Raw genomic sequence first — 24,569 nt, forward strand, 5'->3', positions numbered from 1 at the left:
GAGACTCCAACTCAAAATATATATATATATAGTCTTGCTATCTTTTCATTTCTAAATATTTATCTATCTATAGAATTCAACTTTATAAATTATAGGAAAAGGTGTTTATGTAAATTCTGTAACAAGAGGAAAGAGTGCATACTAAAAGGAAATCAAATAACTTTGCAATGCACTAAGCATTTCAAATGATGCAAGATGTTTCCTATCATAAGACTCTCATTGCATCAAAGAAGATTCTATTTCTTCGCATCTAAAGAATAAATCTCGCCAGATTATTGTAATCAATAAGAAAAACATAGTCAAAAGTGCCCTTTCTCTTGTGTTTACTGGCCACTTATTAGATTACAGATGGAAACACCTTGTGTTAGAAAAGTCATGAACATTGGTTCATCCATTTACAAAGATCTCACAAAAAAAGGAAAAGGAAAAAAGAAGGAAAGAAAGAAAGAAAGAAAGAAAGAAAGAAAGAAAGAAAGAAAGAAAGAAAGAAAGAAAACCTAAATATAAAGCATATTTTGTATTATATCATTTTGTATGACTAGATGGGTAAGATAGGGGCAATTTAAGTTTTTCCTTTGAGTTCTCAAGTTGTGACTACCATTTAGATAAGAGTAGGTCAATGGACTAAATTCAGTCTTTTTGCCTAAAATGTAACAGGCAAAACACTGGGCATGCTCTTGCAGTCTCTGAACTTTCTTAGTCAAAAGGAACAGGATGGGAAGCATTCCTCTATCCATTCCTTCTCTTAGTTCTACAGAAGCTCTTTCCAGGCCAGTTGTTTTGAGTTCAAACACCCCACACCCCCAACAAGATGCAGTCATTCCTTCTGGTTCCGACTTACCCCATCTGTAGTCTTTCTCCGCTTCTTCTTCGTGGGAACTAGAGACTTGCTGCTGACCGTCCAGCTCCAAAATACTTTGTAGTGATGCACAGGGATATCTGGTTCCTCAGGGAGATCCCAAACAATAGTAACAGTCACACTCCCGTCACTATTGATGGTGGAGTTGACCAGCCGGAGGTTAGCTGGTGCTGGTGGGGCAGATGGATCTGAAATCCCAGTACAAAAACAAACCATGTGACTCAACAAAACCAGTATCCTAGCACATGTAGTGACTACATGGTCAACACATAAAGCATTGCTTTATACATGTAGAAAAGTGGAAACAAGCACTGAGTAAGGAACCCTTGTTAAGCATCAAATTAAAACAGTCTATAAAACAGTAAGCTGGATGTGTTTGATCTTGGTTTGCAAGTGTAATCTAGAAGGATCCTTCTGGGTATTTCCATACTGCTGCCATCCAGCCAGATTTTACTGTATTGAAATTGATGCATTTCTACAAAATACAATACAATTTAAAGCAGGTGAATTGACATTAAATAGATAAGCAAAGTAGAATCTTTGTATCAGCTAAGAGCAATAAAGGGAGATTTTTAAAAATCTGCACCATTTTGTATTCACTTTACAAATTGGATGACTTACGAATAGCATTCACTTTTGGAATTATACCATTTCTGGCTTGTCTCATAAACTAAAACTTTCTTGGCTGTCAAGAGAAAGATTAGGTGCCGGAATTACTACCCCACAAATCTCCATTTAAAATACACATATGAAGAAGACTAAATATGAGCAAAGCTAGAGGGTCTTCATTTTCTGCAAGTTGAACAAGTGAAGATGCCACTCATCACAATTTGCAGATGGTTTTGGTGAAGACGTCTTAACAGCAAAATGCTGTCAATAATTCTAATTATAGCACCATCTGCATTGGAGGTGCAAAAAAAATTATATCTAACTTGATATAAATGAAGAAGACTAGAGGGAAAGTATCCATGTTTTTACTTTCAATCATTTGTGGTTTTAGAATGATGGAAACACACATTATATTTTTTAATGTCTTGTTTTTTTCGATGATATAGAATGTCTAGTGGTTTTGTTAGGTTAATTCCTTCATTTTCTGATATAAAGATACTTGGTAGTTGTTTTTTAGGTAAGGTGCCAATAGAAAGTATTTCATGTGATTCCATTAATCAAGCAACTCTCAATCAATATTAGAAATCTTCTGGCGTGCCCAAGACTTATAGTGGGAAATGTTGATTCTGTAACAAACCTAGGTGGGGCCCAGAACTATGTATATTTTATGTAAAACACACAAGTCATTCTAAAGTGGATGATCTGCAGGACAAAAGTGGAAAAGTACTACATCAGGTGGCAACAAATCAAGAGGTCTGAACATCACTTCGTTCTAAGTAAGGAGAAAACGCTTGTTCTGGCTGTTATTGGGATAGGAAGTGCAGGTTTCCTTGCTATGGAGGTTCAGTGAGCCATCTGAGGGGCTCCCCTCTGATCATCAATACTGACACCACTGATTACTTCCTTCTCTCTGAAGCGCAGCCTTCCACTTGGCTCTCAGAACATAGCCCCCCACTGGATTTTCCTTTGGTCTTACCAGAAGTCACTTCTCAGCCCCATGCCTCATAGTTCCTTTGCATCCCATCATCTCTAAACAGTAGAGTGTCTCGCATCTGAACTAGGGAACCTCTTCTCTTCTCATCTGCACTCACTTTCTAGGAATCTTATCTAGTATAGCAGCTCTTTTAAAAAAATATTTGTGCTGATGACTCTCAAATTGATGTCTTCAACGTAGACCTCCTCCCTGAATTCAGACTCAATTATTCAAATATCTTTCAGCAGCTGCACTTGGAAGTTTCAAAGGTATGTCAAAATGAAAGTGCTCCAAATCAAAATCATGATCCATGCCCCCTTCCCACACACACATAGCATAGCACCGACACCTCCTTCTCAGTACATGGAAATTCCTCCTTCCAGTTACTCTGGCCCCAAACCTTGAAGTCAAACATTTATTTCCACTCACATTCCTTGAGTAAATCAAGTTAGCAGTACTTACGAAATATATCTGGGATTTAACTGCTTTCACCACTTCCACCACCCTTGGCTAAGCCACCATCACCTCTCCCTGATTATTGCAAAGGCCTCCTAACAGTATTCCCTGGTTCCCACATTGCCCCCTAGAACCATTTCTCCATACAGCAGTCACACGATTCTATACTACACAAACCATGTGATGTCATTCCTCTGCTCAGAAGCTCTTTACTTAGAGTAAAAACACCAGCAGTCTCCTGAATGCCCTACAAATCATGCTACAGATTACCTCTCAAAGCTTCTTTCTTGTTGTCCCTGCTGCCTCTTAGCCCAGTCACCCTGGTTCTCATGCTGTTTCTTAGGAAGGAAAATCATGATGCTACTGAGGCTTTTCCACTAGGTAAACAGTTTCCCTGTATTTCCCTAGGGCTGGCTCCTTTCCTACTGCAGGTCTACCAAATGTCACCCTTCTTAAAAGAGCAACATGCACTCTCCTCTTTCCTCTACTTACGAAGAAAAATTTCACCATGATTTTCTCCAAAGCCCTTATTACCAACCGACTTTATTTATCTACTGTCTGCCTCTGCTCACAATAATAAAAGCTTCATGAGGGGAGTAATTTTGTCTGTTCTGTTTACCTCTGTATCCCCAGAGTTCAGAAGAGCACCTAGCACACTGTAGGTGCTCAGTAAACATTTGCTGAATGCATAAATGAATGAATGGCAGCTTTCTCCTAAGTGTTAGTTTTGACTTGTAAGGTAATATTTCAGTTTCAGGTTTAGATCCTGTCATTTAGAATTGCTAACTCACAACAAGATCAGAAAGTAAACTGCAAAATCAAAAAAGTGCCATTCCTGAATTAAAATAAGAGAGCTAATGCAACATCTTTTCTTCTGGTGTAGGACTATATCCCTCACCTACAAAAGGGAGCTGTAGGCTTTTTTGAGAGAAAACCTGGTTTGCAAGCGAATCATCACTTCAAGGAAAGAGAAAAGTTAAAGATGATAACAACCATTCATGTTCTCGGTAATATATCTGAATAACTATGTGTTGAAAAGAAGTAGTCAATTACATTTTCCAGATAGTCTAGGCTCTCATAAGGAAAAGTTCAAAATCATCTCCTCTTCTAAAGAAATTTCAACATTCAAGAAGATCAACTAGTATTAGGTATTTCATCATTCTCCTTAATCAACTTCATTCATTACACGATTTACTACCCTGAAAAAAATTTCTTATGTTTTAGATATAGCCATAGTACTCCAGAATAATATCATCTAGTTTATGAAATATTATGAAATGTGAAACAACATAATTTATGAAACACTATTTGAGGAAATAATGCTTTTAACAGTATGAATTGATTGTATTTTCTTTATATTTTCAAAAGTTTACAATACCAAGATGGCACACTTCATTACCAAGATGAGATATTCCCAATATCTTTCTCCCCCAAAATTATCACTACTAAATTACAAAGCCAAAGGGAATTGCAGAGATCACCTGTGTATCACCCTGATTCTTCTCTGTAAACCAGCCATTTATCTATCCACTTATTCACAGTGGGGTTCAAAAGAGAGAGGGTCAGTCTGGTTTATCTAATCTGAAGTGTTTCATTTAATCCTAACCAATTTCCATATTTAAGTGATTTTCTGTTTTGAGAAACAGTTCTCAACATTATGAAATATAGTATATTCATTTGGTTGAATTATACAAAATTTTGTATTTCTACTCACATGATGCTTTAATTTTATTGAAATTTTGAAGTGTAGTTGAAAGTGTTAGGTTTGGAGGGAAGTAGCACCCACCTTCCCCCATCTGCCCCTCCACCCACTGATCCCCTATGCACCCCTCCACCCGAAGCCCACATCCACATACCTCGTTTGAAGCTTCCAGGAACCTGCCACCAGCTACCGAGAAGGGCCATACAGGGACCTTCCAGCCCACACCAGACACAATGCTTCCAGCCCATGCCGGATGCGACGCTTTGTCTCCCCGCTTCACTGCCGCCCCCAACACCCACCCAGATACAGCACCCTTAAAAACCCGAGCCACCCCTCCTTGGGCACGACTCCCCTGGCCCATCTTCCAGGACCACGGGACCTTGCCCGGGAGTTTCTCCCCCAATAAACACTTGGTTTATACCAGCCCCTTGTCCTGTGACTCTTTCAGTATCTCCAAACATTACATCTTGGTGCCGAAATCTGGGAGGTGACTGAGCCACACAGGTCTCACCTCCCAGTTCAGGGGCCTCCTGCCTGGACACCTCCAGCCCAAACTGCAAATCTCCGAGCCACTCCTCCACTCACACTTTCGTGAGGTGAGTTCCCCCCATGTCGGTCTCTTTTCCCCCTCTGGGCCTCCCTATCAGAAGTCATAGCTGTGCTAGGGAAAGCCCTCCCTTCTAGTCAGCGATAAATCCTGGGGACGCCCTGTTTATCCTAACCTTCACTCTGTCTGGTCAGTCTTTGCCTGAATTGGGACGCCTTTTCAGACTCAGACAGGGCCCGGAAATTTAAATTGACATGGGTAACCAACCCTCCAAATCTAATTCTAAGACACCTCTGGGCTGTCTTCTCAGTAATCTCAACAAATTGGGATTAACCCCGGACATTCGACGCAAAGGCCTAATCCATTTCTGTACTGTGGCCTGGCCTCAGTATAGACTGGATAATGGATCCAAATGGTCACCCAAGGGAACTTTTGATTTTAACATCCTCACTGACTTGGATAATTTCTGCAAACGCAGTGGAAAATGGTCGAAGATTCCCTATGTTCAGGCCTTCTGGCTCCTGCGCTCCCGACCTTCCCTGTGTCAGTATTGTTCCACGACCCAATTCTTGCTGGCAAAGGGAAGCCCCCCTTCCCCTTCCTCTGCCCCAGCCGCCCCACCCAAGTACAACAAGCCTCTCCCACCCAATCCGGTGCCTTCCCCCCTCATAAATCTTCTGGAAAACTTAACTGCGCCAATCTCTCATCCTCCAAATCCTCCTCCTCCTCCTTCTCCCAACCCACCTCCATACAACCCGCCCTCTCTCTATCCCCATCTTCCTCCTTCACCTTCTGACTCTCCCCTTCTGCTGCTCTCCCTCCCCTCTCTGGTCAGTGCACATACCCATTCACATTGTATGGACCACCCTCCCCACCCCCTTGCTCCTGTGCCCATTTGTCCTCTGCAAGAGGTAGCTGGCCCAGATGGCATTGTGCGTGTACACGTCCCTTTTTCTTTGGCCGACTTATCTGCCACTGAAAAATGATTGGGGTCGTTTTCTGCCACCCCTAGTGCCTTTACCAAAGAGTTCCGTTACCTTACTCAGGCTTATGATCTAACATGGCATGATATTCATGTTATCTCTACTTCCACCCTCACTCCCAACAAACGGGATCGTATCATGGCCGCTGCTCAGGAGTACGCAGATAAAGTCCATCTAACAGACAACATGCAGTCAGTGGGGGTTGAGGCCGTCCCAGCAATGGACCTGAATTGGAACTACCAAGCCGGCCACGTAGGACGTAAACGTAGAAATCACATAATACAGTGCATTCAGGCAGGACTTGAGGCAGCGTCTCAAAAGGTAGTGAATTATGATAAACTTAGGGAAATAACCCAAGGCCCAAACGAAAACCCAGCTGTTTTTCTAAACCACCTCACCGAGGCTATGGCTGTCCATACCCGCCTCAGTCCAGATGATCCTGCCAGGGCTACTGTTCTCACTACCCATTTCATTACCCAATCTGCCCCGACATCTGCAGAAAGCTGAAGAAGGCAGAGGATGGCCCTCAAACCCTGTCTGTGACCTGGTAAACATGGCCTTTAAGGTTTTTAATGCCCGTGAGGAAGATGCAGAAACCACTAGGCAGCAGCGCCTCCAGCAGGCTGCTAAAGCGCAAGCCTGTGCCCTGGTTGCAGCCCTGCGGCTAATGCAACAGGGTACAGGGGTCTCTCGGCATCCAGAGACGGGTAACAAAGCTCTCCCGGGAGCCTGTTTCAAGTGTGGCCAGGAGGGCCACTGGGTCAAGCAGTGCCCTAACCTGTGTCCACCGAGTAAGCCATGTCCTATCTGCAAGCAAAAGGGCCATTGGAAGTCGGATTGCACTTGGCCTGGCCAAGCCCTGGTGCTTCCACATGGGGGTATGGCTGAGCCACCTGCTCTGCTCCATGAGCTGCTCGGACTGGCCAAAAGCTAAGGATGCACATACTCGAGGACCCCAATTACCCTCGCCGAGCCCAGGGTCTTGCTCCAGGTAGCGGGTAAGTCAATCTCATTCCTCGTGGACACGGGGGCTACCTATTCGGTAATGCCTTCCTTTTCAGGGCCTTTATCTCCTTCCCAGGTCTTGGTCATTGGTATCGACAGCCAGCCATCTGTCCCCCTTCAAACCTCGCCTCTACCTTGTTCTCTCAGTGATTGGATGTTTAGTCATTCCTTCCTCATTGTCCCATCCTGCCCCATTCCATTGCTTGGTAGGGATATCCTCTCAAAACTGGGGGCCACTGTGACGCTGCTAGTTCAATCGGCAGCCCCACTCCTTGCCAATATTGCTCTAGTCTCTCTCTTTCCCAATTCAGACCTGCTGCCTCCCCTCCCACCCCACCTAGTCAACCCCAATGTGTGGAACATTTCCACCCCAGTCATAGCACAACACCACACCCTGGTTCGCATCATTTTGAGAAACCCCTCTCACTTCCCTTCTATACCCCAGTTCCCCATCTCCGCCACACATCATAAGGGCCTTAAACCCATCATCACTCGCTTGCTTTCTCAGGGCCTCCTCATACCCGTTAACTCTCTGTGTAACACCCCCATCCTTCCAGTCCGTAAACCCTCTGGAGACTACCATTTAATCCAGGACCTCTGTCTCATTAATGAGGTGGTGGTCCCTCTCCACCCAGTGGTTCCTAACCCCTACATTCTTTAATCTCGAATATTGCCTCAGACAACACATTTCACTGTCATTGACCTCAAGGATGCTTTCTTTACTATCCCCCTACACCCGGACTCTTACTCCCTTTTCGCTTTCACTTGGGAGGACCTGGACACGGAACAGGCACAACAACTTATGTGAATGGTCTTGCCACAGGGCTTCCGGGACAGCCCCCACCTCTTTGGCCAGGCTCTCATGGCTAATCTAGCTGATTGCCCTCTCCAACCTAGCCACCTCATCTAGTATGTGGATGATCTCTTACTTTGCAGCCCATCTGAGGAACTGTCACGCACACACACAGACACCCTTCTCAATTTCCTGGCCTCTAGGGGATATCAGGTGTCTCCCCAGAAAGCCCAGCTCACACAACCTGAAGTCGTCTACCTTGGCGTCCACTTTACTCCCACCACTAAGGCCCTGACAATGGACTGTCTCCACGCTATACGGCAGCTAACACCCTCAGAAAATGGTGACCAAATCTTGTCCTTTTGGGACTTTGTGGGGTACTTCAGGCAATGGATCCCTAACTTCACCCTGTTAGCCAAACCTCTGTATGTGGCAGCCAAGCAAACGCCTATGGGGCCCCTCACCTCCCCTGCTGAGATTTGCAAGGCGTTTGTTGCTCTCCACGACACCCTCCTGTCTTCACCACCGCTGTGTCTTCCTAACCCCTCTCAGCCCTTCTGTTTGTTCACAGATGAGCACCATGGAATAGCTGTGGGGGTTCTAACACACCCAGTGGGTCCCTCCCACTGCCCGATAGCCTACCTCGCCAAACAGCTCGATGCCACTGTTCAGGGGTGGCAACCCTGCCTACGGGCACTAGCAGCAGCCACTGTTCTAATCAAGGAGGCTTTAAAACTTTCCTTACATCACCATATCACTGTCTTCTCCCCTCACAGAGCCTATGAACTGTTGGGACATCGGGTGCTCTCTCTCCTAGGCCCCTCCAGGATATAGGAGTTCCATTTGTTGTTGCTTGACAACCCAGGGGTGGCTCTGAAGCCTTCACCACCCCTTAACCTGGTGTCCCTGCTCCCTCTCCCCTCCTCTGATGCAGGGCCTACCCACTCTTGCCTGGAGGTGATGGAGGCCCTAATTCCGCCTAGGGACGGACTCTCAGATCAGCCACTTCAGTCCCCAGACCTCACTCTGTTCATGGATGGTAGTGCTGTCTGCACCCTACAAGGCCACCAGCAGGCGGCCTATGCTGTAATCTCTGCTAACTCTGTTCTCGAGGCCCAGCCCCTTCCTCTGGGCACCACTCCCCAAAAAGCGGAGCTTGTTGCGCTTACACGGGCTCTTGAACTATCTAAAGGGCATCAGGTAACCATCTACACCGACTCCCAATATGCCTCCCTCATTGCTCATTCCCATGCCGCCATCTGGAAGGGAAGAGGATATCTCACCACTAAGGACACACCCATTACCAATGCCAAACTAATTTCTAAACTACTCCAGGCCTGCAGAGCCCACGGGAAGTTGCCACTGTCCACTGTCGAGGCCATCAAGCCTCACAAAATCTGGTGGCAAAGGGCAATGCCTGGGCAGACTCTATTGCAAGGGGACTAACCCAGGTCACGCCTCCATCCCTCCTCCTCTTCCTTTCTCCCTTCCTGCAACCCCAGTACCTCCCCGAGAAATGGCAGTCCCTATTAGACAAAGGGGGCCATGTCACACAGCAGGACTGGATCATGCTTGGGGATCGTGTTGCACTACCACAAAACCAGGCCTCCCATATTTTAACAGAAGTCCACCGCTCTCTACACATCGAACCTGAGGCCATGTATCGGTTTCTCTCTCCTATATTCCATCTAACGGGTTTAAAAAGGCTTATCTCTCAGGTTCATGACACGTGTTCAGTCTGCTCTGCTGTCACTCCGCAGGGAGAATTGCGCCCCCATATTTCCACTCACCAGATAAGGGGCCACATCCCAGCCGAGGACTGGCAAATTAACTTCATCCATATGCCTGTCCACAAAAAATTTCGGTATTTGCTCACTCTAGTGAATACCTTTTCAGGCTGGATCGAGGCCTTCCCCACTGCCAAGGAAACGACTGATGTCGTGGCCACAGTCCTTCTGGAACACATCATCCCCAGGTTCGGCCTCCCAGCCAACATCCAGACAATGAACCTGCCTTCACTGCCAAAGTTGTCCAGCAGGTGGCTGCTAGCTTGGGGGTTACCTGGAAACTCCACACCCCTTACTGCCCAGTCGTTGGGTAAGGTAGAAAGGGCAAACGGCATTTTAAAAACACACCTCACCAAACTCACCCTAGAGGTAAAACTCGGCTGGCCTGCACTCCTCCCACTCGCCCTCTCCAGAATAAGGGCGGATCCAAGGGCTCCGTCGGGTCTCGGCCCTTTTTAATCAATCACAACCTACCCTCCTCACCACCTCTGCTTGCCTCCTACTTGCCTTACTTGTCTCTGCTTAGGCAGTTGCTAAGGAAGCTTGCGGAACGAACCCTTCCCACGGTCACTCCTGACAACCCATCAAATCCGATTTATACAACCCTCCAACTGGGGAATTCAGTTCTACTCAAACAACTGTCCCCCCAAGCTCTAACCCTCCCGGTGGGTTGGCCCATTCACGGTGGTCCTCACCACCTCCACAGCTGCCAAATTACTGGGACACCCTTCCTGGTATCATGTCTCCTGTCTCAAGTTGGCCCCAGCCCCAGAAACCCCTTGGCGGAGCCAACAGGTGGAACCCATCCGTCTTTGCCTTATCCAGGGCCCCGCTACTCATTCTACTCCTGCTGCCTCTGTCACACACAACACCACCAGATAATGGTTACCGCTGGCAATTTTTTGTAGAGGAAACAACCACATCCAATGATAAGGAAACAACTGTTGTGGTAGGCACCAGACTGTGCCAGCCCCGGAGGATGCCAGGCACCGGTTACCATCAACATTTCAATCCCCAAAATAAACTCCATCAGTCAAGGTTTTACCGCTCTGGCCCTCTGTTTTCACTATGACCAAAAATTCCCACGGTGTAAAAAGTGGTCCGAAATTTATGGGGGGTGTGCATATGGCGGGTGCAAACTACACCTTATGCATGCAACCCTCACACAGCCAGATTCAATATCCCATTTCACCATCTCCAATCCTTGGCATCCCAGGTGGGCGCAGGGAGTCAAAGGAGCTGTTTATCATATAGCTGCAAATTCAAAACCACAAGGAAAAATCCGCATTTTCCAGTCATACCGCCGTGTTCTCCCCTCCCTCGTCAATCTCCCTAGCCTCATTTCAGAAGCTGAAACCTCTTTAAGCGCCCAGCTTCCCTCCCCAAATGCCGCCCACCCGTCCCCGTTTTCATGGCTTTGCCTCACACGACAAGGCATCACATTGCTTAATCACTCTTCTGCTGGAAACGTAAGTAACTGCTTCCTCTGCGCCGCCCTAAGCCGCTCCCCACCTGCAGCTGTTCCTGTCGCGCGCCTATTCAACAACACCGAAAGGTCGCCTAGCCCACCCAAACAACCCTCTCCAATCTCGGGAGTCCCTCTGTTCTATCCTCCCAAAACACCTCCCACTATCTGTTATGGCTCCTGTTCCTGCAATAATTATATGTCCATCTCCCCTACTCTTTTTGCCCCAAAGGGCGGATTCTTTTGGTGCAACGGCACACTTGTTAAAGCTATCAGCAGCTCCTGCTCTTGCTATTACTCAGTAACCCTCATTCCACAGCTCACTCTTTTTTCTGAGGAAGAACTTCTCCTGAAAGCCTTCCCTGCTCCCGGCCGCACCCACCGCGCGGCATTCCTTCCCCTCATGCCCAGCCTCACATTTGCCACATCTGTGGCAGCCGGAAAATTGGGGAGATTGAGCACTGGGACATGGCGTTCTCCTCCCAGGAACTAAAAGAAAGACTTAAAGTTGCCCTGGAGGCATCCGCTAGCTCCTTAACATCCCTCCAACAACAAATTACTTCTCTAGCCCAAGTTACACTGCAAAATCGCAGAGCTCTTAACTTTCTCACCGCCGGTCAAGGGGAAACCTGTATGTTTCTCCAGGAAAAGTGCTGCTTCTACATCAATGAAACCGGTCTGGTGAAGGAAAATGTTAATGTTCTCCGAAAACTAGAAAACAACCTTCGAAGAAAATCATCCACCAACTCACCTTTCTCTGCCTGGTGGAACTCGGGCATCGCCCAATGGGTCATGCCATTCTTGGGACCTGTTCTACTTATCTGTCTTTTACTTATGGTTGCACCCTGTTTAATTTTTTGCAGTCCCGCATTAAAAAAATGTCTCGCATTGCAGTCAATCAGCTACTCCTGTACCCCTACCCGTAGGCCCCACTTCCCTCCTAGTCACCCCATCCTGGCCTCCCCTAAAAGTACACCCCCTTTCAGATTAAAGCAGCCAGATCAAGTCAGCGCCCCTTATACCAAGATGTCAAGATGTTAGGTTCGAAGGGAAGCAGCACCCACCTTCCCCCATCTGCCCTTCCACCCACCCATCCTCTATGCGCCCCTCCCCCCAAGCTCACATCCGCAAACCTCGCTTGAAGCTTCCGGGAACCTGCCACCAGCTGCCAAGAAGGGCCAGACAGGGACCTTCCAGCCCACGCCAGATGTGACGCTTTGTCTCCCCGCTTCACTGCCGCCCCAACACCTACCCAGATACAGCACCCTTAAAAACCCGAGCCGCCCTTCCTTGGGCGCGACTCCCCTGGCCCATCTTCCAGGAACACGGGACCTCGCCTAGGAGTTTCTCCCCCAATAAATGCTTGGTTTATACCAGCCCCTTGTCCTGTGCCTCTTTCGGTATCTCCAAACATTACAGAAAGTATGCTTATGAAATAAATATATTGTGCACACACAAAATATGAACACAGACAGAGAGGGAGACTATATATTATGATAAAACCTTAAGAGATTCTATAATTTTTTTCACTTCCTTTTTTTCCTGTGATGGTCTTAGGGGTCAGAGACATAAAGTGACATGTTCAATGTTATTCACATAACTTGTGGCAAAATGAAGCATGAGAATAAAAATGATAAGGGAAATGGAGAATTGAGGGTCTAACAATATACACCTATATGTGCCACCCTCAATATGTCATATTCTATGATCATAATGAGAGCGATATACCTACAGAAGGTAAAAATGCAAAGCCTTGTAATGGGGAAAGTGACTATTACAGTAGTCTAGAGCAGGCATTGATAGACTTTTTATTTAAAGGGCCAGATAGTAAAGATTTTAGGTTTCGTGGATTATACAGTCTTTGTTACCACTACTCAACTCTGTCCTCATAGTTCAAACAATATACATAGACATATATAAACAAGTGAGTGTGTCTGTGTTCCAATAAAACTTTCTTTGCAAAAAAAAAAAAAACAGGCAGCAGGAAAATTTGGAGCACAGATCATAGATTGCCCACCCAATCTGGGCAGAATTTTCAAAGCTGTGATACAATTAGTTTTAGGAAACTTGACACATGCACTGTTTATTTCTAATTTTATAAACACATGTTTGTATTTTGTTGCTTACAATTATGTTGCTTAAAGTTTTGTTGCTTAAAATTTTGTTGCTTAAAATTTTGTTGCTTAAAATTTTGTTGCTTAAAATTTTGTTGCTTAAAATTTTGTTGGCAATATTGTTCCCATTTTAGAGATAGGGAAATTGAAGATGCAAGAGTTTAATTCACTCATTCAAGAGCACAGGGTAAGAAGGTGAGATTCACATCACAAAACCAATGTTTTCCTAACCCCTCCCTCTGTGTCTCAAATCAGAGCATTTCCCTTTCTCACTTTCCTTCTGCTAGATCCACTCCCTCCTTAGTATCTTCACAAGTATCTGCAGAGACACACCGCAGAGAGCAAGGACACTTTCAGAGATAATTGACATAAGAAGGCTGCATTCGCTTCTTCTACTTATATATAACACAGTTTGTGTAGTTTCCAACACAAGTTTTTGTTGAATGTTTAGTATGTATACCCAACTTCAGTCTTAGAGAAAAGTAGTTCCTTTTATTGACAATCATATAGTGCTTTCAGCAAAGGAAGATGGAACATTTGGCTTTCAGAAAGACAGATTTCAGGTCTCATCACTTAACCTCTTATGTTTCATGCCACAAACAACAAAGTAATAGGCACGGAGATTTGGCACAATGGAATTACTTTGAGCTTACGTTGGGTAAAGTGACAAAATCACTTATCACCCTTGGAGAAATGCAGGTCTATTATTGCACTGACATGAAATCTCATGGGAAAGGACCACTTCTGCCTGTCCCGGGAGAAATTCCATCACTTTTTGTGGGGCAGGCTCCTCTAGTTTTTCAGTCAATGCTATTTGTTAAATACAGAAATCCTTGTATGTTAAAAGAATAACTAAGTAGCATGCAAGGGCAAAAAAAAGAGAGCAACCATTATAAGTAATCAAAAAACACACAAGCACACACAGGCACGCACACACAGAGGAACAACACATATTTCAAGAAAATGAATGCTGATTGTACTTATTTGTTTTCCACCTTAGTGTCTATAGATCAAACTCCCACTGAAATGCATCCTCAAAATACCTTTTAAGGTGTATAACTGATCGAGTACAGTTGTATTTTAAAAGCAATGATTTAACTATATCAAGAATTTTTCAACTAAATAAGATGTTTGTTCTAATATTTAAACCTTTTTTTTTCCTTTCCAGACTTAGCGGTTGGAGTAGTTTTCCTTCCCCCTTTTAAAAAAAAGTCACCCTGCAATATGTAGATACATAAGAACTCATAAGTCTTTGCAAAGCTGCTGAAGCTACCACTGCGGGCAAATTTCCAACTATTAAATAGTTTCAAGACATATCTATACACAACCCTTGCCAATTGGAAATGGCACATCTCGAGCAGCTGTAGAACAAAGTAAAAACTCATGGGTCCCAACGGAGCAACAGGAATCTTTACTACCACCGGTGATGTCTGTTCAAGTTTTACTGACACTCTGTAATGTATGCATGGAATAACATCCAGTGTGATACTTATATGGCGTGAAAACAATGCTGTCTGTTTCCTTTTCCTTTGTGATATATCTTACACACATGGGAAAATACGAAGAAAAATATGGATAAAAACTCGACATTTGAAGGGGAGTGAAAATAATAACTAACAGATAATATGCTAGGTTAATGGTAATTTTTAAGTTAGATTTTTACACTTTTCTTCATAAGACCCTTTAAAAGTGTGTTATTTTGTAATGTCAAATTGATATCGACTAATTTCTGATGACCAAACAAATGTTTTTGACAAGATACAAACAATTTATTTGGATTCTGCCTCACATGATCTACAAAACTTGAACTCTCCCTTCTTTTACTACCTGTATTGACATACAGACATGGTCTCCACAGCCAGAAACAAATCGTTTATTTCCAAAATTCAGCAAACTTGTGAATACCATCTTGTAACAGGTAATAGCTACTTAGCAATATATATTTCTGCTATTAAGCAGGAAATGTATGCATTTTTTGCTCATTCAATAAACATCAATAATATTAAGAAAAGGTAGAACATCAAGTTACTGAAAAAGAAAAGCAAATGAAACATGGAGCCCACTAGTACTTTTCAATTTATATGGCCCTGACTCCAAATTGGTTATTCACAAATTTGGGCTCTCTGGTGGTTAGACATCAGTGGTTTCCTCAGTACAGAAAGTAGACAGTAATGTAAAACTTGTCTAGTGGTGGGAAAGGGGAAGCAAAAGAGTAAACCTCAAAAGGCATGCCTCTGTCCCATAGAGAAAGAAGAGCAGGGATATTTAGTAATGTGGGGATTCCTTTCATGATCTCATCACATCTGATTTATGAAACTATTAATATATTTATTTTAAACCATAATTCAAAATGTTTTAGATATGCTCTGTAGCAGGAATCATGGAGACGCTCAATTAAATGAGAAGTGAAAAGCAGACATTAGAGTCCCACTCTGACTCTTTCATACCTTCCTATTTCAGAGCAGGTTAGCTCAACTTCTCAATGATATACTAGGAAGTGTCAGGACAGTGTAGTCTCCCTAATTTACATTAGCTCCCTCATGACCAGCCCTGGGGACTGTCCAAGGACCTCTTCCCCCAGATCCTAACAATCTTGTGATAGCAGAGCTCTAAAAGGAATCATGGGAGCAAAGCTTCCTTCCCCACATCAAGTGGGCAGGAGGTGCTACAACTCTTACAGGTACTTAATTCAATATCTGTCTAGAGTCTGGAAACCATTTCTGTCTGATGTCTGAATTTGCAGTCTTCCTCTGAGGGCACTAGCCTAGATCTTACAGGCAACTGAACAGATGGTAATACATTTTGACCACATTGTGCCTGGATCGCATTTGAACCATGAAACTCAAGGTGAAGAGTTCTCAAGCCTTTTATTGATCACCACCTCCTAACCCACTATTAATTATTTATTTCTCTTGCCTGTCTAAATTGTCAGACCAGCTGGAGACAGAGTCTTAACACAAGGTTTGTTGCCTTTATTTATGTTTTTACTTTACAGCTTGCTTAATTGGAGTATTTGCCTCCCTGAAAAAAAAAAAGCATCTACCTCTTTTAAAAACAGAATTATTTTTAAAAGAATGTAAAGATCTATAACATATGCTATAATAAAATCCAAATATTAATTTATTTTGATTGCAAAATTTCCATTTGACACCTATGATTATGCAGAGAAAGTGGTAGCAATATTCCATAGTGAGAAACGGATAGACTATCTGAGATATATACATTGCCCCAAACATGAAACAGAATTTGCAAGTTATAACAGCCAGTTTAAACCTTCTCATATTGCTTATTAAAATCACAATGCATTTTGTTTACAATAAATTTAAATTAGCTTCCACATAAGAAGATAACTCCTGATTAGTATTTATGAAATCAGAGCCTGATGATTAGTCAAGCAGATGTATGATTAATTTGGAAGGCACACAGCCATATGGACACAATTGGAGAAATAAATCTGAAGATATTATTAATATCTGGTCAAATTGCATCCTTTAACTATCACAGATTAAACTAACCACAAATGTAATATAGTACGCACCTGATTCCACAGCGATTTTAAAATAGCAATGCAATAGGAACTGAATGAAATCATAGCAATGATCAAATGACTCAGGAAGGGCCTAAATTCTATATGTTATGAAACAAAGGTAAGAATTAAATGCATACTCAATTAAACAATCATTGTCAGAAAGGGTATATCATCTGCAATAGCTAAAATTCCATCTTTCTATTTAAAAATTAATTGAATGATGCTTGTTGCAGGATATCTCTAAGTAAAAACTCAACAGAAGATGATAATAGAAAACCCTCCACTTCAAAGTTTTAAAAACCTGCTTATATATCTTCTGTGATATCTTGAAGGCAAAAGCCCAGTGATGTTCTCAACGGTAAATTTACACGGTCACTTCAAACACATCTGGTCCCATTCTCTAGGAACAGCAAAGCCACCTGTCAGCTAACCATAAATATAATCATGCAGACAACGACTCTGCATTCCTTGTTTGCCCGAGAGCAAGGTGAGTGTCCAGAGTTTGAGCAGAAAAGGAAAACTGACCTTTGGAAGAACGGAAGTGTTTGCTGGGGGCAGTGAAGCCTCGAGTCCCATGTACATTGACAGCAGCCACTCGAAACTGGTACCACCTGCTGGGTCTTATGTCAGTCAGTTGAACCCGCTCGTCCGTGGTCTGAAGGGAAATGTCATAGAGCACAGAGAATATATCATTTTTAATCTGATGTTGGTTGGATCTGTTTTTTAAAAATACACTGACTCATCAGCCGACGCAACTCAGTTTGTCTTCCCTCTGGATACAAGGGGTATATCATGCCCAGTTATGAAATGAGTTGCCAGGGATCAAAAAACCTCTGATATTTCACACTAAAAAATTAAACATTTTTAAAAGTCAATATGTATGACAAATGTTTGAGCTATTTTTTTTTTTTAAATCTGGTGACTAAATACAGCACTTGAGGAATTTAATCAATAAGGTATATTCATAGTCATCATTGCATCATAGACAAGAAGGAGAACTCATCTTTAGATTATAGAAAATAAATTTCTCTTTAATTTGCATTCTAAATATAATTCTGTAAGTAGGAATAACAACCCATGCACTAAAAGAACACTAACAATTTCTGTAAGTAATTTGTAACCCAAATCACTTTTTAAAAATGAGTATATCACATAACATCTATGAGGAACCAGTCTTGATCCTAAAGGATGAGATATGTTAGCATATCTTTGTCCAATAAAATGCCCCCCCCCTCCAAAAAAAAAACTAGACTCTGGATGAGGTTAGTAGGTTTTGTTCTCTGCTGCTACGATCTCAAGATATCAACTTTAACAGTCTTCCTGCTATATACCTGCTTTCAACAATGTTTTATGTTTTGTTTCCACCGGTAGATTTGAAAACTTTGGTCTTCAATTCCAAGGATTAAATGCCTATAGCCTATGCCCACATCTATATGTAGTGCCAAACTCAGCTTAGTAGATGAAACTGGGAAAATAAGATTGGACTTCAGCCCTCTCAAACCTCAGTTTATAATAACTGATTGAAAAGGACTGTTACACATGTACATCGATATGTAAAAAAAGCTAAATCTTTCTGAGATCAAAGGAAGAACATGAACTTTTAAATGCAGCATTCTACCTTGGCAGAATGTGAGACAACATTTTCGACTTGACTTCATCATTTAGAGTTTTAGCTGTGAATTCAAAAAGCATGGTATCCACAGCATTTAGCAGACAGGGAAAGGAAATGGTATTAACTAGTAAAAATAGTAATAGCAATGATAGTAATTCAAGAAAGAAGAGATCAGAGAAATGATCCTACTGTCAGTTACATTCATAATCCTTAAATAATTTGCAAAGTTTATAAATGAATCTACCATTTTTTATGGGAGCACAGCATGTAAATCAAATGGAAGTTTAGGATGTAGTCTAAGTGGCTTTATGTTTTATTGAAGCAAATTATTTTTTACAAAATAGGTAAAAAGTGGAATTTCTAAGTTTATTTGATCAGGTATTTTTTTCTAATTTAATATCTTTCTTTTGCATCAAATTTCTTATTTATTTGGGGGTCTTTAAGTTACCTCATTTTATTATTTACCCCCTTTGAGATACTCCTATTGAGAAAAGAATATAATTCTTCTTCCAAATACATAAATAATGAAATTTAGTTTATATTTACTGAAGAAGAAGGAATTCTCCAAGGAAAAAGTGATTTGATCAACTTAAGTGAGAGATTTTTCCTGTAGACAAAGTTTGGAGAAGGTATTTTAGTTGTTGACAGCATGAAGCACTTTCACGTGTGAGAATTTATTCTTTTTTTACATCCATGTAGTTGTTTTTTCTTTTCTTTTTCTGGTTTGTTTTGTTTTGTTTCATTTTGTTTTGTTTTTGGCAGCTGGTAGTCGATTTAACAGCTCTTAAAAAGAAAGAAAATATTTGGTTTTCTTCTCATCAACAAGACAGAAGATGATGAAGCACTGTTAAGATAAACTCTGGGAGTGTTGCCATCCAGGTGGTGTATCAGTTTTTAAGTTGACTAAGACAGAGAAGAAAGCACTTAGGGAAGATTTATGAGCTGTTGGCTACTTCCCACTAAGTAGTTTTGTGATACGAATATTACCCCATGCTACTAAAGTCCTAGGGTGGAATAAAGGTTTAAATGCAGGAAAAATAGAAGAGAAGCCATTTAGATTATTAAATATCAAATTATCTCGTTTCATTTCCCTTGCTCTTGGTGGTTTGAGTTGAGCTGAGGGAAATAAAGTACTTGGAGAAAATAAATGTGAACACTCAGATTATAAAGTGTGATCCTTTTTATGTGTATGTTGAACAAATAGTCAAGTTTTCATCCACTCTTCAGGCATACATGATATTAATTTCACATTTGATTGAGTTATTTCTGTAGTCAAGCTATTTTGAGGCATAGCAAGTTAATTGTATGTGTATAAGTGGGTAGTAGACACTATGTCAAGGGGAAATAACAAAGTCTGTACAAAGCACTTACCTGGGCCACAGTCTGCCAATGAGTGGCATCATCTTCGCTGGGATGGATTCCATAATTCCATCTTCTTTGTACTACGTAGATCACAGGCTCAATGGAAATATTGAATTTCGAGGACCACTTAATCTCCAGTTGTCCAGACTGCAGTTCTGTAAATCGTAATTCTTTTCTGGGTTTTAGGGGGACACCTGAAACAGAACCATGTCAATTGAAACAATCTGTGTGTGACTCAAATTGAAGTAAAATTTGAGGAAGAAAATCTATTGAAGAGACAACTGATGACAACTGATATTCTAGTTCCTTTCATAAAAGTGTCCTCCCCACACAGGGTTTCACATCTGAAATCTTCTGGCACTCAGTTTGGCTATTAGCCCATTTTCTTTTAGCTTTTCCTGCTTTGTTTTATAAGAGGCTCTAATTGATTCCTGATTCTGAACAAGTGGTTTTCTCCCTAGTAATCTCTAGAGCAATCCTTTTATTTGCATTCTTCTAAATAAATCACGTTACCAGGTTGCTTCACTTGAGGTTAACATGGAATTCACACTAGGCAATCATTATAAAGAGTTTTTAAATATTTTCCTCATTTTATTAATCTTCATTTCTACTGATACAGTCTAAGGTCATCATAATATGGTTTCCAGGTCTGATAGTCTCACTATCACAGGGAATTTCTCGTTTAAGGGAAAAATTGCAAAGCTAAATCTCATGTGGTGAAATCTTACAAGAATGATTTCCAAAACTTGAGTCTTTTGGATCCCCCAATTGATTGCTTTAGAGCTCCCCTGTAGACTTAATGATTTAAAATTGGAAAATGATGAATCTATAATGTTTGGTTTGGGCATGAGTGAGTGCATTGCTTCAAAAGTTTCTCACAGGTGTCTCATTTTAAAGTAGTTAATCATTCTGCTTTCTCCCCCCCATCCCCAACCATGCATGCAAGTTTTCTGGTTACTGAAAGATTCAAGAATCACGGTTCAAAATAGTGAACATCATAGAAAGAGAAGTTTAAAACAAATTTATAATAATAACAGGATAGAGTATAATACCATAGGATATAAAACTAACTGAATCAGGTAGAATCTATAGGCTATGACGTTGAATGCCATCAACACCAAGAACACCAGTAGTCATTCATCTGAAAACTCATTTGAAAGGCTAGTTCAGAATGCTCTTTCTTTCTATTTCTTACATTTATACAAAGAGGAAACTAGAAAATGTGCAAACACAAAATATAAATAAGATTTGATACACATTGGTGACAGGGCTGATCATTTCATTTGGATCTTAATTCATGTTAAGTCTTGCTTAGGACGATTTTAAAGTCATCAAATTATAGATGGATGAGTTGGATCATTTTTTTTAAAGCGTATTTTTATATGGTCAAAAGTTATTGATTAAAAACATTTTTAAGGAGCACATTTATTATACCTATTGCATTCTCCAATTTAATTTGCTGATAGGTTATGGTTATGTAGTGCCCTTTTATTTACCATAAATTTCTCTCACCTAACTGACCCTTACTGTGGCTTTGTGAAGTGTGTGAAGGGTTAATTTTTGAACAGGAGATAATTGAGTTTAAGGAAGATTAAGTAAATTGCCTGTAGCTATAATGTTATCTCAGATTTCTCTCTGAATTTTCTGCTTCTTTCCACATTTCAAATTAGGAAAAGCCAAGTAGAAAGGTAGTGAAATGAGATGGGTTTTCATAGATTTGCAAATTCCTTGGAGATTCTTATTTTAATATCCTCAGCTTCCTGGTTGGCCTGGAAGTTCACTAAGTCAGTCTTTGACTCCTGTTCTGAGGGACATGAATTTCTTTCAGGTTTATAGTATAAACTTTCTTCTTGGTGCCTAACCTTACATTTACTTTGATGACTAGAATATTGCTGCTAAGCAAATGATTCTTGAATCAAGCTCAAATTCCTGGCTAAACTGTAGGTCACCTTTTCCACCTGCCTGCTGAATTTCTCCACACAAATCCCATCTCAAATTCCTCTCTCCCAGATATATCTCTTCTCCTGTGTTATCTATCTTCATGACAACTTCATTCTTTGGGATATCCAAAAGATCTTAAAACTTTTTGATTTGTTCTTGCACTTATCAGCATCTAATTGTTTTATTGCACAGTGCATTTATAGAAATTCCCAAATCATTCTAACTCCATGGTATCTCCTCTACTCCCCTTTTTGTCTGGACTTTCAAAATAACCTTCCAATCCATTTCCCTGCACCTTAATCTTTTTTTTTTTCTAATTCTCTCTTCTTGGTGTTTGGTGGTTTTTGTTTGTTTGTTTAAGTAGAAATGAGATTGTCTCCTTCAGCTTGTGAAACTCTTTAATTGCAACCCATTCTTCAAATAATGGAAAAAAACTTTTTGGAAAAATCCTTCAAGATATCCATCTTTATAATCAGCTATGATTTATCTTTCAGTTTATCTCCTGATCTAGCTTACAGTTTTGTCACAAATTCTATTTTTAAACCCAGCTTTCCTAGAAACATACTGCCAGGTACACTTCATACTACCATGATCTATCTTTGTTTTTTGTTTCATTCTGTTTTTGTTTTTCATTCTGAAATGTCTTGCCTTCTGTTTCTAACTGTAGCACCTTGAATACTTCCAGGCTCAGACCAAATGCCACCCCTGTGTGATACTTCCCCTAAACTTCCCAGTTGGAAATAAAGGCTTTATTATTTTACCCCTCTTCAACGTTGAGCCTGTAACTGTCAAGACATTTATTTAACTGTCTTTTGCTACAGCCAGCTTATTTAATGATATCTGTCTTCCCCACTAAGCCACAGCCCTCAGAGGTCAAAAACCTTGTCTCCTTCATTTCCACATCTCACAATGTCCTAGAGGAGAGTATTCTGCAATTGCAAATATTCGGTAAATGTTTGCTAAAGGAATAGCCTAAGCCACTTTCTTATTCTCCACTCAAGAATATGTCTGAAGAAATAAGAAAATATGGGAACATTTCTGCAAATCTTTGTGGCAACGGTAGAAATGCTTGAAAGTCACTTAGAGAAGGGAGAAAATTTATCATAGGTATCCTGTGCTGCTTTCTTAATCATATATTCTTTCAAAAAACTCAGATCTCTTTTTTCTACCACAGTCATATTATTCACATGTACATTTACTCTTACTTTTTAAAAAGGTAAACACTAAAAAATAAAGCAATACTAAAATGTTTAAAAGATAAAACACTTTTATTGCATTGACCATAAGACTTCCTCATAAAACAAAAAAAGACCAATTCCTCATGTGAGGGAAATCTCAAAGTTAATTGATAACCAGCTTTAATATAGAAGTAGTACTCTATTTTTTGTGTCAAGAAAAATGCCAAAAGTTGTACAGTGGTGAAAAGTGAATCTCAATAAAATGATAAGTTGTTATCATTCTTGCAGTCAAGGTGGGCAGGCAGATGACAGACAATTGTTCTACTGAGGGTTATTGTAAGGCAAGAGAGAATAGCCTCTGAGAACATTTCAAGACTTGTTTAATTTATTTGTGCGTGGCAAAGAGAGATGATCACTTCTTCAAATTTATAGAGCACATTCTCTGAAACATCGAAATCTACCTTTCTCCTTGGCTGTTCAATGTATAATCCTCTAGAGTAAACACAGCTACAATAAATACTCTAGCCCCTGAACTCATCAGAAGCAAATCCAAGCATCCAAATCTCCTCACTGTAAGGTTTTAATCTTGAATATCATTCAACTACCAACAGTCTTAATCGAACATAATGAGCATCAGGGTGATGTCAGTTCAAATTTCTTAATTCAAAAATCTCTTTAATTATGATGTACCATGATTCTGCAATTTGCATGTTAAGAAATGGTCCATCTGCTTTGCATTAGGGTCAGTTGGCTCCCTTGATTGGATGTAACTCCAGCACTCTGCCATAATTGTGTGCAGATGGGGCTCAGCCCCTCAAGACCTCCCGCCCTTGCTGCCAGTGAGCACAGGCCTCGTTGCCTAAACCAGCATCCCAATTGCATAACCAGATGCGTAGACTAGATCTCTTCTCAATGTGTTTTCTATTATGTAAATGATTAGCATTTTTCTCACTCAAAATTATTTTTGAGCAAATTAGTCATCTGAAATCTAAACTATTTTGTTGAAAAATGCAAAAGTATTATCATATGGCACCTCATAATATGTGACAATAGAGGTCAAATTTTTTTCTTTAAAATGCAAAAAAGTATTCTGGTAAAATAAAAAAAAGAAACTCAATGATTTTTAAAATGTTGAAAATATATCAATAGAAAAAAATCAATGAAGATAAAGAATTAGCAGTTGCATATTCACTGTGAAATTTTATCATGTGTTAATTTTTGTGTCATGAGTCTAAGTGATATGAAAATGCAGCAAGATATAATGTTCTGTTCTAATGACTTAATAATTAACAACTACTTAATATCTCCCATAAAGATAATCAGGATTCTAGGAAATTGTATTTACATTACATTACATTAAGGCACTGGACCACTGGATTCAAAATGATGAAAATTTATTTGTGAAATGTTTCTTTATCTCCAAAAGACTGAAGTTTAAGTATTTTATATATTAATTATTTGTGAAAATATAAAGTCAACTCCATTATCAAGGCATTTTGAAAAGAAACAAATTGACATACAATTAATTCTTGGTTTAGCCATGGCAAAGGGAAAATGTAGATAACTGAAAGCCATAAGTTAGTCCGGGGGGGGGGAATATATATATGTGTATGTGTGTGTGTGTGTATATATATATATATATATATATATATAT

The 24,569-nt window shown here is 40.9% G+C and overlaps 1 protein-coding gene across 1 annotated transcript in view; it reads right to left on the reverse strand.

Moving 5' to 3' along the window:
• Positions 1 to 24,569, reverse strand: part of ANOS1 (anosmin 1) — a 122,836-nt gene that overhangs the window by 30,907 nt on the left and 67,360 nt on the right. Inside the window, exons 4-6 of the mRNA XM_021709613.1 lie at positions 19,806 to 19,990; positions 17,348 to 17,477; positions 842 to 1,047 (exon numbers count right to left, since the gene is read on the reverse strand). Of these exons, the coding sequence (XP_021565288.1) occupies positions 842 to 1,047; positions 17,348 to 17,477; positions 19,806 to 19,990 (521 nt within the window). The remainder of the gene's footprint in view (positions 1 to 841; positions 1,048 to 17,347; positions 17,478 to 19,805; positions 19,991 to 24,569) is intronic.

Source organism: Carlito syrichta, unplaced genomic scaffold, assembly GCF_000164805.1.
Source record: "Carlito syrichta isolate Samal-C Ts95f unplaced genomic scaffold, Tarsius_syrichta-2.0.1 Scaffold260712, whole genome shotgun sequence".
Classification (NCBI taxonomy): domain Eukaryota; kingdom Metazoa; phylum Chordata; class Mammalia; order Primates; family Tarsiidae; genus Carlito; species Carlito syrichta.